Below are 17,578 nucleotides of genomic sequence, written 5' to 3' on the forward strand. Positions count from 1 at the left end.
GTTTGGTAGGTTATCTCGCATTTTACTGCACGTTAGGGCACTTCAAAGTCTTTATGTAGTGATGGGAACTGTCACGAAGTAGATGTGAAAGGGGCCTTTGGTCCAACTAAACCTGTCAGCAAGAAGATTTAGGGCAGATGGTTATTATTAGAAATCAATGTATTTATTATATATTGTTCAGGAATATTTCCCTTTTGAGGTTTCTGTGAGTGCTGTTGCTGTTTAAAATGTGTCAAATGCCAATAAAATTAATTCCTACAGAAAACCTGTCGAGCTCCAACCCAAAGCTTTGCTATTATTGGAATGTGTCTTTTTTACTTCTTTGTGCTGTGATGCACCAGAGGCAGGTACGTGCAGCACACCAGCAGCATATTTGGGATGTGCATACGTGCATGTGAGATGTGTTTCTGTGGGGCTATCACAGTCACCTGTACCTGCAGAGCTCCTCTTACTGCTGTGTCTAAAAAGGTTTTGTAGAGATCAGTGCTGTACCTGTTCCTGTTCATTTTATTCCCCTTTGTCAGCCACATTTTTCTGGTCACTTCCAGTTGGTTACAACAGCTTGGTGCTGCTTAGGGCAAGCATTGCATCTTTCTGAAGCATGAACTCCAATGGTTTTCCCTTCTACTTCAGAAGAGAGGCATAAATAATTGCTGGCTTTTTATAATTAGTTGGGTGTACATTTTCCTTCCTTGGTGTCTTGCTTAGTTATAGAATTTAAAGATCTTGAATTCTGGGAAGAAAACATTCCCAATAGAAAAGGGGGTATTAGCAGCAACATTAATGCTGGAAGACGCTGCCCTGGAACAAAGATTCATTTTCCATTCACCCCATGATTTACAGCACATTCCAACCAAGTGATTTGGCTATGGTCTTCTGGCATAACATTGTTTGCCCTTTCCATGACATTTTGCATATAAAGAAAAGTTATGAGCTTCTTGGGCATTCAAGGTACCAGGAAATGCAGGAGTCTACCTAATTTGTTAACATGAAATTATAGATGTCTGACATAGGCTCCGTTAGTTAACATTGGCTAGAGTAATGCTGCAGCCAGTTGATTGTATTACAGTCATGATGAAGAGGAATGGTCCTTTTTTGCTTTTCTGGGATATGACGGGTACGGAGCCAAGGCAGATTTAAAATGTAATGAATGAATAAGCGTTTTCTATGGTTCGCTTGACTCTTCCATGAGCTCCGCTGCTGCAGTGTTGCTGCTATTGACTCACCATCTCCATGACAGGTTGGTGCTGGCACAACATGTACTTCTCAGAAGTACTATAGGGGTAGTCTTTTAAATGTTAAGCCCTCATCGCACTTGAACGTTGATTTCTTTTAAGGCAGAAAAACCCCACCCAAAAGTAGCATGGGAAGAAGACACGAAACAGGGATCACTTCCCATTTGTTTGCCAAAGCCCAGGGTCTTCACAGCTACAAGCAAAAGTATTCACTCGAAAGTGCTAATACCCTAACCATGTGTCCCAAGGGAAATCAGTCAGATGCAGATAAACGGCTGTGTCACATCCGACACATCTTTCTAACACCCATTTCCCACACACTCTCCCCAGTGCAACATCCCCTCAGATCCTCCTCAGCCTCCCGCTCAGCTCTGCCGTCCGGATCTGGTCCCTGCCTCCACCTTGCCCCATCTCATTCCTCGCTGCTTCCCACTTCACTTGCCCCTGACACCCCCAAAGCTGCTTCCCAGCCCTCATCCCTTCCCTGCCCTGAGCCCGCAGTGTTTTAACACCCCGGCCTTCACATCTTGTGACTATTGGAATCAAGTTCTCACGTCTGGTGGTTTGAACCTGAAGTTCACACACCTCCAGGTTTGCATCGTTCCTTCAGTCTGTTGCCAAACGACTTCTGTTGGCTCTTGCACTTTTATCCGTGCTTTCTTTCATGCCTTTTCTCTCGCCTTCCTTCTCTCTCTCCCCCTCAGCTACTTTCCTTGAAGTTCCCCTTCTTACAATACACTTCGTCTCTGAAGGCTTTCATCATTAATCTCTCAAGAAACTATCTTAGAGACTCATCTACCGTGCTTTGATTTATTCATTGTGTTGGTTTTTTTTTGGCGAGTATCTCGCAAGAACTGAGGTGGTCATCCTTCTACCTCCATCGCTAAAGGAAAGCTTGTGTGAAAAGGTGGGCTTTCAGAACTTAAATTAAAAGATCATGTAAGTAAGATAATTGGATAAAAAAGGATATTAGGATCTGAAACAGAATGTTTACTTGCTTTGATGTGCTTTGGGAACATATGTCTGCACAGTGGGCTGTGTGGCTGATTAAGTATAAAACAACCCAGGAAAAAATCACCACTATTAAGCTTAAATCAAAGATCTCTCCTCACGACACTAATTTGATTTGGGTTTGAAGGTCCCGTATCAACTCTAATTTCTGCCTTTGATGTCTTGCTTCTTTGTGTGTTGTATAATGGAGGGCAACCTTACTTATTAAAAATATGCATTTTTCTTCCATTTTAAAAGCAAATATTGTTATTGTTGTTATTATTGTGTTGCAGTTGTGCCTACAAGTGTCAGCCAAGGCTAGACCCGCATTGTGCTAAATGCTGCATAAATAGAATAAGAAACCGTACGTAGTTAGGACAGTTTCTAATGTGAGGACTGGTTCCTGTACAGGATTACTTCTGCTCCCAGCTTTGCTCCCTTGTCCCAATAAGGTTGCCAGCAACATGTGAGCTCAAGAATGTCACTAACTTTTGGCGGACCTTAAATGGGGGGAAAAAAAAAATCAAGTTCCAAACCAAAACACTTTTGATTTCATTGATAAAACATAGTAATACAGTTACATCAAGTAGAATTAAATCTTTGTTCTGTTTGTTCTTGGTTCAATATATATTGCTGAAATATCGTCTAGGTGTTTTAACTTATGATTCAGTTGGGTGTGTATGAAAACAGAATGGTCTTTCAAAAGGAAATATGAAAGATGTCTGCCTTTTTCTTAACTTTTAAAGAAAAAAAAATCTTTTTCTTACCTGGAGCAAATATATTAAATTGACCTCACAGGCTAGAAGTTGCATTAAGTCCTGAATGCATTTTTCTGGGGAATGGAAAAAAATACATTAATAAATTGGTCCCACCATAGATTACTATACTGTTTCCATGGTGTAGATGGAAAACAGTGATCGACAAATTAGAGGCCTGGTCTTGTTGTTCCTGTCATCAGTGGCAGAGTTTCCTTTGACTACAGTGGTACAAGACGAGACTTGAAGGTGTAATTTTTAAAGGTATTTAGACAAGTACCACTGCCAATAGATGCGTAGTAGGTTTTTTTATAGACCTAAAACCTTCTAAAAGCAATGCCTTATCACAAATTCACAGATAAAGGATTTTATATGCAGAGATTTGTGTCTGTTAAGACCCCAAGTAGCTTCCATCGTTATCTGATCTGACATCTGTGATGCTGGGCATAGGATTTCCCCTTTTGTTTCTACAGTGGGAGAAATTAGACTTTCCTACTATTAAAACTCCAAACCTTGTGATACATTTAGAGCCCATCTTTTAGAAAAACATCTAGTTTTGCCATGAAGTCTTGCAGCAGTACTGAATTTACCACTTCCCTCTATAAACTGTTCTAATGGGAACTTGCCCTCACTGTTAAAATATCTTTTCTTTTTTTCTTTTTTTTTTTTTCTTTTTTTTTTTCATGCTTTCAATGCCTCAAAGCCATATTTGAGGGAAGAGGAGAAAACATGAACTCAAAGCATGCCTGTTAAATTTCTGCAGGGAAGCTGTAGCAATTTTTGTCCAGCTTCACTTTAAGTGAGAGCATTGTTGAATTGCTTAAGGTAGCTCTGATTTTCTGTAACATTCATCTTTGTGGGTGTGAAAAAAAATGTATTAATCCCATTTTAGAGATGATAAATTACAGGAAAAATAAATAAAATGACTTCTTCTGAGCAATCCCAGCAGAGGAAGGCTGTTACATGTGATGTCTTTTGGGTCCCCATCTCCTTAGTGGGACACAGAAGCTGGCGTCTTTGAGTTGCTAGCCCTGTATGGGAGCACTAAGTCACTTTATCGGATCATTATCACCTTGCTTCGGTGTCAGGAGAGCTGGGAAGCAGGACGGATTCCCCATCACATCATTACCAGGCTGCCCTATGCTCCTGGGCATTCGCTGGAGGTCGGGGCAGCTGCAGGGAAGCTCCATGCCCCTTCCTCCCAGTGCGTCACAGCCTGTGCGTCCTCTGCTTTCCAAGTGGCAAAAAAATGGAGGGGGGCAATATTTGTGAATGATCAAATGCCACATGCATCTGATCATCGTGGCCCAGGGCTGACCTCTGAAAGGTGCCTCATTTTGAGGGACCTCGCAGATTTTCATCCTGAGGGTACCACGCAAGTGTCGCGACCTCCCACCCTTCCTGCTGTAAGGGACTTTAAATCAGAAATAAACAGAGGTGAAGTCAAGGGGCTAGCTGTTTAGACTGAACCGTTCGGCTGGGGTACTGTAGGTTTCCTGCTGGATAAAGCTGTGGCATCCCATATGTAGAGTGTCTGCCACAAGTGTGGACCCTTTTTTGGATAACCCTATGGCTCTCCTACATCTCCTTCGGACTTTGAGTGGTATTCTGGATACACAGCGTTTGTGAAAATCAGGCCAGGATGTTCTATTTCTGTTATGAAACAAAAGCAAGGATTTATTATGTGGAGTTTGGATGGGATAGTTGGCTTTAAAAGATTTTTTCTTCTTATAGGAAAACACTACCAGACTATGATACCCCCGTAAGCAGTTCTGTTCCTAGCTTCCATTCCTGTGTAGCAGCATGCAGTTTTTTATTGCACAGCAAAACAATTGCCTGCAAGTGTCCATATTCCATTAAGCATATGGAAAAGTATTCAGCCCTTTGTTTTCTGCTGAATGAATACATTTGGCACATAGCTATTAATTTAGACTAGTCATGGGACATTAGTGCCGTTTAATTGTCCCCATTTTTCTGGGTTTTATTTAACGGATGGAGAGTATTTCAGAAATGTGCAACTTCTTTAACTGTTGCATTCATTGCCGGGTACCCCTTGTGGAGGCTCCAGACCTGCATGCGGCAACAGGGAGATGGTGCCACATCTCCCTCATAAAAGATTTTGGGATGGCTGGTTCATGACTGCAGGTAAACAGTGTAAGCATTTATGCTAACTGAGGAGCATTATCCACTGCCCTAGTGAAAACTTGCTCTGTAAAGCATTAAGCAGAGTGAATTGCCTCCAGCACTGCCCTGCAGCCCTTAGATGGGGTCAACTAATTTCTCCCCAATCTCAGTGTCTCTCTCTGTTAGCGAGCAGGGAAGGCAGAGCCTCTTCTGGGTGGGTGGGGAAATGAATCAGGGCTGGTGCACTTCATCAGAGATGCAATTTGCTATACAAGTCCTGAGCATTAATTATAGAGCCTGGGCTTCTTGCCGCAGCCGCGGGGAAAACAGGCCCCTGGCTCCCATTAAATTTAATGGCATTTGGACACCTAATTCCCTTAGCCTATTTGAAAACCAGAATGCCAGTTCCTTCAGAAATGCACGTGGTCAGGTGAAATCCCTTGTCCCGCTGCAGGCAGAAGACTTTCACACTGCTGGCTTCAGCAGAGCCAGGAGCTCTTCCCCAGGCACTGGGGTGTTTGGGGCATGATTTATGGGTCAAGGAGGAATGGGCAGGGGCTTGGGGCATGGGGCTGGGCAGTGCCCACGAGTAAAGGCACTGAGCCAGACATCTGTGCCTCCGCAGAGCAGCAGCCCATCCCTCTCCCTTTGCTCCTCCTTTGTCTAGGAGCAGCCCTGCGAGGCTCCGGCCGCCTCTCCGCCTCTCGCTGTGCGTTGGCAGCGTGCCAATGTGACGGCACAGCCCAGGGCTGGGGGTCAGATAAGGAATCATGCCAGTAAGGCAACTGGAAAGAGAGGGGAAGACCAGTTTTTGGGAATCTGGGGGCAGAGGAGGCTGTGGCTCCAGCCACGTGAGCTATTCCTGGTAGGCAGCTATCAGAAGCCGTGTTATTTTGGGACGTGCTTTGCTAGAATTGTACAACAGTCAGAGGTGATTCCCATCTGAAAGGGCTTTCAGGAGCCAGACCTGACTGAGGACAGCTATCCTGACACACAGACAAGGAGATGTGGCTATGAGAGGCTTTAAGCAAAGCTGTCAGGACAAACTTGCTCTCCAGCCTGGTCTTCCTGTGCAGGGCCAGCCTCCTCTTGAAATCCCGCCCGGGTCTCCAGCTGCATGCATTTTGGGGGAATTCTTGATCTTTTTCCCAGTGTTACCTTTTTGGCCAGGGTGGAGTTTTCCTGTTCTGAGGGACTCCAGCATTTCTGCCCAATTTAGCATGGGGAAAATGAACAGCAAACCCTTCATATTGTTATACACATTTTAGATGTCGGCCTCACAGTTTGATCAGCGGAGGCTCCGAAGGCTCGTAAACCTGGTAATACATAGTTTCAAGCCTGCATCAAAGAAGTTCACAACCCTTTTGGGAGAAGCTGTGAGTACTGATGAAAGAGGGAACTTATTGTATATGTAAGAAAACTTCTTTCATGGCTTATGTATTAAGGCAGGCTCTGTGGCCCAGGGAAGATTGGGGCTGCTTTTAATTTACATCCCCCCCTCACTTATATTAAGTCTTCGTCAGAAGAAAAATTAGTCAGATGTTTTCTTAATGACATCATTTTTTTTAATCCTGTTTCATTTTTTCCAGATGAGGCGGTGGAGATTATTAGAAATGAATTGAAACTAAATCTGGAACAGAGGCTTTGATTCACTTCTCCCTCCTCCCCAGTAGAAATAAATCGGCCGGCTCCGTGTTCGGCCACCGTTATGAGCAGCCTCAGCAGCAAGCGGCCCTCCTGACGGCCCTTTCCAAGGGTGGCTTCCGTCACCCCGTAATTTGGGTAATGAACTGCTGGAGCGACGCAGGTGGGGAGCTTATGAGGTCTGAAATAGCGATGCCATCATAAGTTTGTCTTTCGGCGCCGTGAAGGAAAACAGGCTGGATCCCGCTGGGTGTTCCTCTGGCGAAACCCAGCTCTCGGCGCGAGGAGCGCATGCCGGCGGCTCTGCATCGCCGCCAGTCCCTCACCCAGCTTTGTATCTGATACGGTTTCACTGCCTTGTATTTCACACCAGTGAGCCACGCGGTGTAGTGCTACAGGAGAGTACTTTGAACTATAAATATTTTAAAAGACATTTAATTTACTACCCATCAGCAGAAAGTGTTCAAAAAACCACAAGGTTTACTAATTTATCAGAAAGACAGAGAAACACACAGAAGATCAAACAAAGACAAACACGCTCGTAAACTGCTGAATAAGTCTGCAAAACTTATATTACGTTTCTGTGTGGTTTTGTTGATATGCAAGTATTATAAATAAATTAGAGTGCACCTGAGCTGTTGATAAGGCAGGGTGGGACTGACATCCTGAGGTGCAGGTGGCGTGCCTGAACTGCTCAGACCCTCGCGCTTGTGGTTATCTGTGCGCAGAGACGGATTTGCTCACTAGTGGCAGCTTTGGATAATCTTAGGGCAGGGCACTGGTAATGCCACCCCATAGCTCAGCCCGCATCCCACATCCCTTCCCCAGGACTGCCAGATCCACATGGTGCCCCATTCCTGGGGTGCCAACACATCGGGCACACATCCATCTCCCCCAGCCCTGCTGGGGTGTCCAGGCAGGGCCCAGTGCTGGCCCTGGCATGAGCCCTACTCCAAGCAGCTCTGGCAGCATGGGGGAGGCTAACGCAGAGCAGATTTAGCTCTGCCATTTGGCCTGATGGCAGCTCTGCCTGTTTTGGTGTCTAGCTCAGATTCTCTACTTCTCAGGTCACGGCCTGTCATTCTTTCTTCCCCTCCTCGCATCCTCTGCGGTTTGCATAAGAGGACGGAGGATACAGGAATAGATGTGTCTGGGAGATGTCTGCTTGATTTCTCTTCTGTCTTTGCCCACCCTGTGAAAACTGCTCAAGTGCCGAAACACGTCTCTGACTTTTTTTTTGTTACCTGCTGAATCCCCAGCATTTGCTGGCTCCTTTCTCAGGTAACATTTAGCCTGGGGAAGATCTGAGGCATTTAGCAGTGGTGGCCCCCAGAAAGCATGCAATAAAACCTCTCCTGAACTTTTGCCCTCTGAACTGTAGGGCCGACCTGTCAAGGGGGTTTGTGCAAGCCCTGATGGACGCGGGCGGGAGGGCCGCGCGGTCGGGGCCGCCGAGCTGCATCCACTCATGTGGCTGGGTGGACGCTGTGGATGTCCCCAGGTCCCCATCCTGCCCATGTGGGGGCTGGGGCTAGCTCCAGGCACACAGAAGCTGCTTTGGCCCCATGCTGCCTACACCCCTCAGCAAGGCAGCCCAGGCAGGGCAAGCCGCCGGGCACCAGGTGATTTTTAGCCCTCTTCTTAACCTCCTCCCAGCAGGGTCAGAGGGAAAAGTGTGGCCGCAAGTGACAGCCTCTCTCTGTTTCCTCCTCAGGCCTCCTCCCCTGAGCGGCAGCCCCGTCATCTCCGACATCTCCCTCATCCGCCTGTCTCCGCACCCCGCCGGGCCCGGCGAGTCGCCCTTCAGCCCGCCGCACCCCTACGTGACGCCCCACATGGAGCACTACCTCCGCTCCGTCCACGGCAGCCCCACGCTCTCCGTCATCTCCGCTGCCAGAGGCCTCAGCCCCGCCGACGGTAAGAGACCCCCGCCACCGCATCCTGCCTGTCACGGCCGGTCCTGGGTTCACCGCCGGGGATGCCTGTGTTGTGCCGCTTGTCGCTCACCAGCGCTGAAATTCCCTGCAACCCAGGGACATACAGCTGTGAGGGCTCCGCAGCTGCTCTCTGAAGTGGGAAAGCTGTCTCTTTTTCTTTTCCTTTTTTTTTTTTTTTTCCCTCTTCTTCCCCTTTAACTACACATTTGTTTTGCATCATTGCGCTGAGAAAGCAGAGCGTGAGAATAGCTATTACCACTGGATCGTATTATAAATATTTTGCTTAAAGTATGTTCCTTTCTGCAGCGCTCTCAGCTCTCTTCTGAGCTTTCCTGCTCTGATGTCTCTACCAGGAGCCTTGCTCCCCTCCAGAAGGGTCACAGTTGTCCTGGCTGCCTGGCGTGTCCGTAGATGACCCAGCAGAAAGGAGGCGATGCCGGCTGGGTTGTCTCCCCTTGGCTTTGTGGCTGGGGGCGTGCATGGCTCCAGGGCGAAGGAGTGGGCCTTTCTTCCTCCTTGCTCTAAAGCCGCTCTGCTGAAAGTACTCAGGAGAAGGCAGGGCTGTGTGGAAAGCTGGTGTTCAGAGCATGTGGAGGTGGTAGTACCCACCCAGCCCAGGCAGACCACACGTGGGGTCAGCATGGGCACTGGCTCCCATGTCCAGAATAAAAATAGCCAAGCAGGGAAAGGGGAAAATACAAAGCTTTCCTGGGAGGGTTCCAGGACCTCAGAGCTCGTTTTTGAAAGGCGGGGATAGATCTGTGTGAGTTCCTTTGGTCATCAGTATTTCATATGGATGGTGAATTTGGGCTGCTGTGTATGTCATGTTGACTATAACATGACCCCGCTTTGACTTGGGGAGCTGCCAGCTGTGACTCACTTCACCAGAAGTGCTTTATCAGACTGCACACCCAGCAAATCCCAGTGTCTCTCAGCTCCTGAGCCACCACTGGGGCAAACAAAACACAACAGAGAGCAATGAGTCCCTGGTTTACTGTCTGGCAGCATTAAACCATCTCCTGTGGGCAAAAAAAAAAAAAAAACACAAAACATTCCTACAGTGATTGGGAGATGCATTATGCCTCCTTCCCTCTCCTAAAATGTGATCTTGATGTAGAGGGCTTCCTTTCCACAGCCTTACCAGGGCTTGAGTTCCCAGCCGCCAGCAGCGCAGAGGCACGACGGCTGCTGTGTGCATACTCTGTCCCGTCCTCCCCCGTCAAAGCCAGTTTCGTTATTTGCTATGAAAAAGAGGCATTGTGTTTTGGGTTGCGTTGCTTTTCTTTTCTTTTTTTTTTTTTTTTTTAAGGCCGCGGTAAATAAGTTAATGGGGCAAGTGGGTGGGGAGGCAGGTTTGAAAAATTACAGCTGGGAGAAAGTGAGCGTAATTGGCTTTGGCAGCCAAAATGGTTTTAGGCTGCCAGACACTAAACCTAGCTCTATGCATTAGACCTTGGCTTTAATTTCCTCGCACCGCTATCGGGAACTGGGTTGCATTTGTCTTTCCTTCCTAATAGGCAGGGATGTGGATGCTGACAGGGTTACTGCTGCCGGCGGCCGGGCCCTCTCCCCCCTCCCTGGGGCGACGGCTGCGTCCGAACGGGAGGATTATTAGAAGGGGGAACGAGAGATTGTTTATAAATTTGCGGAAATGGAGGAATGCAGAGGCCCCAGCTTAGTTTCTTTTGTCCGCAGAAACACGCCCAAGCTCACGTCACGGCCACGCTGAGCGGGGCCGCGCGGAGAGGGCTGGCGGGGGGCGCGGGGGGGGACGGGGCCGCCCGCCTCAGCGCCGAGGTCTAACGTCCTCTGGGAACCTTCTCCCCATGTTCTCCTCTTCACCCCCGGCTTCAGCAGTGGCTCATGAGCATCTGAAGGAGCGAGGCCTCTTCGGGCTGCCCCCACCACCGCCGGGAGCCAACCCTGCAGACTACTACCACCAAATGACGCTGATGGCCGGCCACCCCAACCCCTACGGGGACATCCTGATGCAGAGCGGGGGAGCAGCCAGCACGGCACACCTCCACGAGTACCTCAGCCCCGTCGACGGTGAGTAGTGGATCAAGCCACCAAAACTCGGGGCAGATGGATGGGGCTGTCTTTCAGGTGGAGGTTGCTCTACGTGGTCACCCTGTCCTGATGAAACCTGTGGGCCACTGGATAATTTTTGGCTTGAAACATCACCTTGTTCCATACATCTATATATAAAATATGCCTAATTTAAAATATATGCACTGAGGTGTTTTGGAAGGGCTGTTGCATGGGTAGGAGGTGGGCTGGTCAAGTGGACAGGGCAATGCTGCTGTCCCACTGCCTTGCCCGTGGGCAACCACTGCATGCTGTGGGGAGAGCCCCAGCTCCAGCTTCTTGTCCTGCCCACCTGCCCCAACGTTTTGTCCAGCCGGCATCTGGGGCAGGCACTGGCCACTTCCCCCTGTTGCCATGCTTGGCACAGCAGGACCCTCCTCTGGGTTTGGAGACTGTAAAACAAAACCCCCGAGGAGAAAAAGTACGTTAACAGGGAGCTACGGTGGAGAGGATTGTGTTCATACTTTGTGGGAGGAAAAAAAAATTGCAGGAATGCTGTATTTATACTAGTATCAGACATTAGAAACCCAGAAAGTTCTGGTTCATGGCTAAACGAAGAAGAAATAAAATGATGTTAATGATTGCAGTGCTGAGTCACCCCCATGGCCTGACCGCTGCCCTGGTGTGATGGGTAATGTTTATGTGGGAGAGTATCTGAGGTCCGGCTGATTTTTAGAGCCGCTAGAAATTTCTTTCCTTTCACTTTATGCCATACATGTATCTTGTAAAAACTAGGGTTACACAGATATTCAGGAGGGCAGTTTGAAGATTAGTTCTGCTGCAAGAAAGAGAAGTCTTGGCTCAGCTTTCAGATCCCAGCTTCTGTTTTCTGGGCTGCCTTTGGATTTGCTTGTGGACCATTATAATTTTTAGAGTGGGGTTCTGCATCATTTCATTACCGCTTCAAAGTTTCTGTTGTTGAGCTTTTAAGATGAAAGACTTTGCGGTCTTGCTGCTTCGTAAAGTGACTGGTTTAGAATGATAAAAGCTGCTCTGGCTGTTCAGTGATAGGGACCTAGGATGTTTCTAACTAAAAAAAAAAAAATAAAATATTTCTTGTCTGCAGCTGCTGCTGAAGTTTTACCTGAGTAGTCATTTTCTGCCGCCAATTCCTAGACTGATTGGAACTTTGGATCCTAGGCTGAAAGAGAGAGCACATGCTCCTTGATGTCATCCTGCCTCTAACATGCAAAACATGTTCAGGGTTTCTCTGCTACAAAGCAGCAAGTCAGTAAGGCTGCTCTCAGTCTTCCATCTGAAGGGTTAATGTCTGTGCTTATAGCAGATGGGTGCAAATGGGCTCTGCCAAGTTCTCCTCAGGCTCTTGAACAAGACTCCTTCCTCCTTGCCTCCTTATTAGTCCATCTCTGACCGGCAGTGCCTCACTGAAGTGCCAGATAAACAGCCAGTAAGAGAAGCAAACACAACTGTTTTTATGCTAGTGCAGGCTGACGCTCAGCACACCGAGATGCCTGTTCTCAGGTTTTGATGAAGATCAGTCTTTATCTGAAGTCATCCAAGCTATTCCCTGGGCAGAAGACTCTCTTCCCACTTGGCTTCTCCTGAAAATGGCTCTAGAGTAAATCACGTAACAAAGGTCCCAATGTCATGCAGCCATGCTCGTGACCATTACGTGTTGGAAAGCCAGGGCTCACCAAGCATTTATTTTGACCTTTTAGTAAAGCTTTGCTGATCAGTAACTGGAAAGCCTTTTGTGGGCCTTCGCGTGCTCTGAGTGAGACGAAAACTTTCTTATATCATGAGGATGCAACCTGAGATACCAGAAGGCTACTTTTTAAGAACATGTGAAGGAGCAGCAGCCCACTGCCAATCTCTGGTCTATGCATTCAGCTTTATCCATCAGCCCAGGGAGGGCTCCCGCTGTGATCACGTGCAGTGCTCTGCTTTATCCTCCCTCACTGCCCCTGCACTTGGTGCTGCTGCAGGTACTGTGACCAGCTGTGGTCCACTGAGGCATATAAAAGCATGTCTGAAGCCAGAGGAACTTGAGTGCTGCTGTTTCCCATTTTAGTGTTTCCTAACATCAAGTCTGTATCCTAAGACAGACTACCTTACATAGGTTGGTATTTTGTTGGTGGGCTTAATCCATTATCCCCAGTGTACCACCCTGTCTGATGAAGGAGGCCCAGTCTCAGCATGAAGAGAAAATTGTTGGCAGAGAGTAAAATGGATGGCTCTGAAATTCTGGCTGATGAGCTGGAATATCCCTCTCTCTTTAGAAAGCTATTTCAAAAATTTAAATCAGTGGGGACTAAGTAAATAGTTGAACAGATAATTTAATAAAGCATCCTCTTACGGTGTTTTTCTGAGACAAGAATATCAGTAGCATGCATAAAAACCTAGTGAGTCACTGCCTCACAACATCTCTCATTCAGAGAGCCCTTTTCTTCCCAGAGAGACCCAGAATCTATGAACTTTACAAGAATTATTTTGCTGGCTGCTGAAATACAGGTAGCTCCTGTTAGAACATATGCAGCACATCTGTGATAACACTGACACCTGCAAAAGCAAAAGAGGAAGATAAGCACATTTAAAAAAAAATGGTCTATTCAGTGTCACATCACCTCCAAGCATCTGCAGGTCCATGGGAGTCTAAGACACTGAGTATGGTTTTTCTTCCATGCAGCTGGGCCCTTCTGGTTGCTCTAGCAAATCCCTCAATGACTGAGTTTGTCTGTGTTTTTTCACTGTATCAGATGCATAGGGTCAGGAAAGCAATAAGGTGTCAGTGTTGACTGGAGCCTATTGGTACTGTCCATGTGTCAGAGTGTTTAAATAATAAATGAGCAAGGGTGCTGCACAAATGCATCTCTTTTGCAGGTTTTTTTACTGTGCAGCTACATCAATAGTTAAACCCCTAAAGGAGACCAAATCTCAGTGTTACACACCAGGCTGCTTGGGTCTTCCGTCCAGTGACAGTGAAAACTAAATAACCCTTCAGGTAGCTGGCCTGTTTCATTCTGTCCATCCAAGCAGGGACTCTTGATCCAAGAGCAGAGTTTGAATCCAGTCTTAAAACTATTTGCCAGAAAGCCTACGTGTTCAAAGCAAAGGTTAGCCCCTTTCCAATGTCACAGCGTGGCTGGTGGGACACTTTTGAGATTGTCTTGCACAGATCAGTCTTTTACAGTTCTATCCTAGAAGTGTGTGCCACATGGTGTATTATTCTAGGTTATAGAGTGAGAGGTGAGGGCATTCATGAGGCAGAAAATATTGGTGGAGGGCACAGATGAGACTGGAGATGACCGCAGCTTTCTGAGTGTATTTGGTGCATCCAGCTGTTTTTTCCATAAGCACAAGGGCTTTTGTCATTACCTACAGCCCTTCTGGAAGTGCCATTTGCTCTCAAGAGGAGTGCATCCAGACTGACTTGTTGTTTGTATTCTAATAGCCCTGTACATCAAAAGATCTCTCAGTACAGCCATTTCACCATTGGAAAAGAAAGATCAAATGATCAGACAGCAGAGCAGTGGCAGCTCTGGGAACAGGACGCAGATCTTCAGAATAAGGAGTTTCATGGCCAGCAGTAGAAGCCAAGCTTGTCTTTAAATCCATCACTTCTGTTTGCACAGTGTCAAAAGTGGGATTGGGTTGCTCATACTGAGTCAGGGAATGGGAGAAAAAACATCTTGAGTTCAATTTATGTTCAAGCAGCACTGTACAGAGACAGTCACTCAGGTCACGAGCACTGCATAGATGTCTGTGCAACCCAGCGGTTACCAAAAGCAGTGCTGCAATGGCATTTCATCCGGTTCTGGAGCTAGGGAGGGGATCCCTGCCCTGTTTCTTGCTGCCCCGTGCATGGCAGTCACAAAAGTCTTGACTTAATAACAGCAGTTCAGCTGGGAAAAGGCTTTGTTCAGCCCAGGATAGCCAACAGACCAGCATCTGGCACAGTTGCCCAGGATGTGGGCAAATGATCAAGTAGGACTTTATTTCCCCCAAGTCAAACAGTGATTCACTGTTCACTGGCCACTTCATCGGCCTCTCGCAGTCACTGTTGTTGGAGCCTTTCTACTTCAAGTAAATGACTTAATAGTCCCCGGGCTGAGGAACCGTGCTGGCAGTGCAGCCCAGTGGTTTCTGCAATTAGCAGGAGCAGGAGAGGTGAGTTCAGGACTCCTCCAGCAGGTTGACATGAAGTGACTGCTCCATCCGGAGAGACAGAGGGGAACCAGCTTTGTGGTGACCCAGGAAAGAAGTGCCTTGCCTGGGGCTTGAGGGACCAGCAGCTCGGGGTGTGCAGGCTGGGTGTGCTGGGTCGCAGATGACTTCCACAAACCAACCAGCTGTTGGCTACTCCGGGCAGACGGCGCGCCCTGTGGTTGCTTCCTTAAAAACTCTGACAGATCTTTTTTTTTGTTGTTGTTGTTTTCTTTGTCCCGGCACAGAATGGAAACTTGCTGAAATCTCAGAAAAGGTTCAGAGAATGGGAAATGGTTTCCCACCCAGTTCTAGCCAGCAATGCTGTTTTCCTCCCCAGAAAAATATGTGCAGAAGAGAGAAAAGGTCCCAGAGCACCCCATAAGCGCTCTGTCTGGAATCCCGCTGCACTCTGGTTTCTAAAGAATTCAATTTACATATGCAAGTTGGGTCGTCTAAACAGTCACCTTGTGGATTGGGAGTAGAAGAATGCAGCCTTGTCTTTCAGCAAGGATTTGAGGGAAGCATTAGTATTCCTTGAACTTCGAAGCTGATCAGGCCCCAGGGAGGGAAGAAAGAAGGGTCCCAGGACAGCGTCTGGTGCCAGAACAAATGTCCAGCATCTGCTGCAGTCTAAGTGAGACGTGTGCTGCCACTGCAGAAAGGGAGAGGGGAATAAGGAACTGGTTATGCGAAGAGCGTGAGTAGCTTATTGCTGCTGCCTCTTAATGAAGGGATCGTCCCGCGTTTTAATATTGCCCACGGATTTAGTGTGATGATGGGAGAAGGGGGTATTTCTGTATGCTTTGGGTGGAGTTTCCTTGGTGAGTGAACAGGGACAGGGACCACACTGATAGCACTGGGATTATCCCAGGGCTTGGAGGGGCATGCAGAGGAAGCGGAGGTCCTGGCGGTGTTTCAGTGGGGAAAGGGGTGAGCATTTGCAACCCACATGCCTTATGGGCTCGGCCACTTGGAAGCAAATTTCCCCGATGTCCCTGTGTGATCGAGACCACAGCAATGTGCTTGTCCATAAAGAAGCACTTGAAATTTCTGCATAGGCTCTGGTAAAAAAAGGAGGGTCAGAGGAGTGAAGCCCCAGAGGAGCTCCCACTGAGGGAGCCCTTTCCTTTCAGGAGGGCTTTGCTGCCACTATTTCTAATGTGAGAGGGAGATCTGAAATCTCCCTGCAGGAAAGCCACTTCCCTCAGTGTCCTGACAGCCCACAGCCGTGGTGAGCGGCTGGAGCAGGAGCCTCGACTCCAGCCTCCCCTGGGAGCCTGGGCCTGATCCTGACCTGACCAGGCCCTCCGGCACGACAGCACTGGGAACAGCCACGGGGCTCACACCACAAGCTGCCACGCGTGTGGAAGTGGGAGAGTGGCCCTACAGCTCATCACTGGCCCATTGTGCATAAATTTAAATTTGGGAAGAAAATCCTGGCTTCTGAGTAACTCGTGGATGTGATAATTCCCAGACCCTGTATGAAGTGTGGGCGCTGGTCCATCACTTCTTTCTGGACCCGAGTGAGAAGGAGTACTATTCAAGGGAAAGCGATTGAAGGTTAAAAAGGGTTATATTTGAGGAGAGAGGCATTGAGAAGTTTGATTTAAAAACTGAAACTCTGGCAGATGATTTGAATTAATTTTAAATAATTCCCTAATTTTGATTCAACTTCTGACATTTTCAGATTCATTTTAACCTATCATGATTTTAGGCTTCTAAACAAAACTTCTTTTAGAACAACAATTGAATTTTATTTTTTTTTTCTTTCATGAGTGATGAAGGGAGTGCTCAAATAGTTTGGAAACTTTTCTCCTAACATTTTTTCCAAGTATCAGAAAAATCTTGAAACTAACATTGTTGGGTTTGCTAAGTCAGCATTCCTGAAAGGGAAGATGAGTTGGGGGAGTTTTAGTGATAAATCCTCCCGAGGCTCTCTGTCTCCATCTCTCTGTGCCTGAAAATGGATCCTGCCTTCATTTACTTCTCCGGGCAGTCAGTGCTGGAAAAGTTGTATGCAGTGTTTCCTTTGAAACATCACTGGACCTCAGGCAATACAGGATTTTTCTTACCTGTTCTGAGCAATACTTGAACACCTTGCCTATGTGTACAGCTACTCTAATATTTATCCTTGCTGCTGCCTGTTATCATTTAATGTTCATGCTCCATGTCCTCGGATCAGGGGATGAGGTCACGCTGATTTTATTACTAAGAATGATCCTGAAGCTGTTAATCTGCTTTTCAGAAATAATTGTGAAACGTTTCCCTCTTCCTAAATGCACTCATGAATGCTTCCTTGTGTGGTTAAATTCCTTTTATGTTTCCTGGACGTTTCCCTTTCTGGGCATCTCAGGCAGGCTGTTATTAAGTAGAGATGAATTGTTCATCCATAGCCTGATTTTAGGTCACAGCTTTCCCTGAAAGCCCACAAGATCTCAGAGGCTTTTGTGTAAAGCATGAGCCTAACCTATTGGATCTGCTATCAAACATTTCATATTGCCCACGGTATGTGCAAGATCTAAATTAGAGCGGACAGTAACACGATGCATATTACTGGTTTGGTGCCAGGAAGTCCCAGGCCAGCTTGCAAATCTGACAGCTTCCAGCAGAGTTTTACACGGGGAAAAAATGACATACC

General features: G+C 47.3%; 1 protein-coding gene across 9 annotated transcripts in view; it reads left to right on the top strand.

Annotated features, from left to right (window-relative positions):
• GLI2 (GLI family zinc finger 2) overlaps positions 1-17,578 on the top strand; it is a 203,995-nt gene that overhangs the window by 153,601 nt on the left and 32,816 nt on the right. For all 9 annotated transcript variants that reach the window (XM_068687462.1, XM_068687463.1, XM_068687460.1 and 6 more), the window contains 2 exons: positions 8,463-8,665; positions 10,543-10,734. In XM_068687462.1, coding sequence (XP_068543563.1) covers positions 8,463-8,665; positions 10,543-10,734 — 395 coding nt within the window. The remainder of the gene's footprint in view (positions 1-8,462; positions 8,666-10,542; positions 10,735-17,578) is intronic.

This window comes from Anas acuta, chromosome 6, assembly GCF_963932015.1.
Source record: "Anas acuta chromosome 6, bAnaAcu1.1, whole genome shotgun sequence".
NCBI lineage: Eukaryota > Metazoa > Chordata > Aves > Anseriformes > Anatidae > Anas > Anas acuta.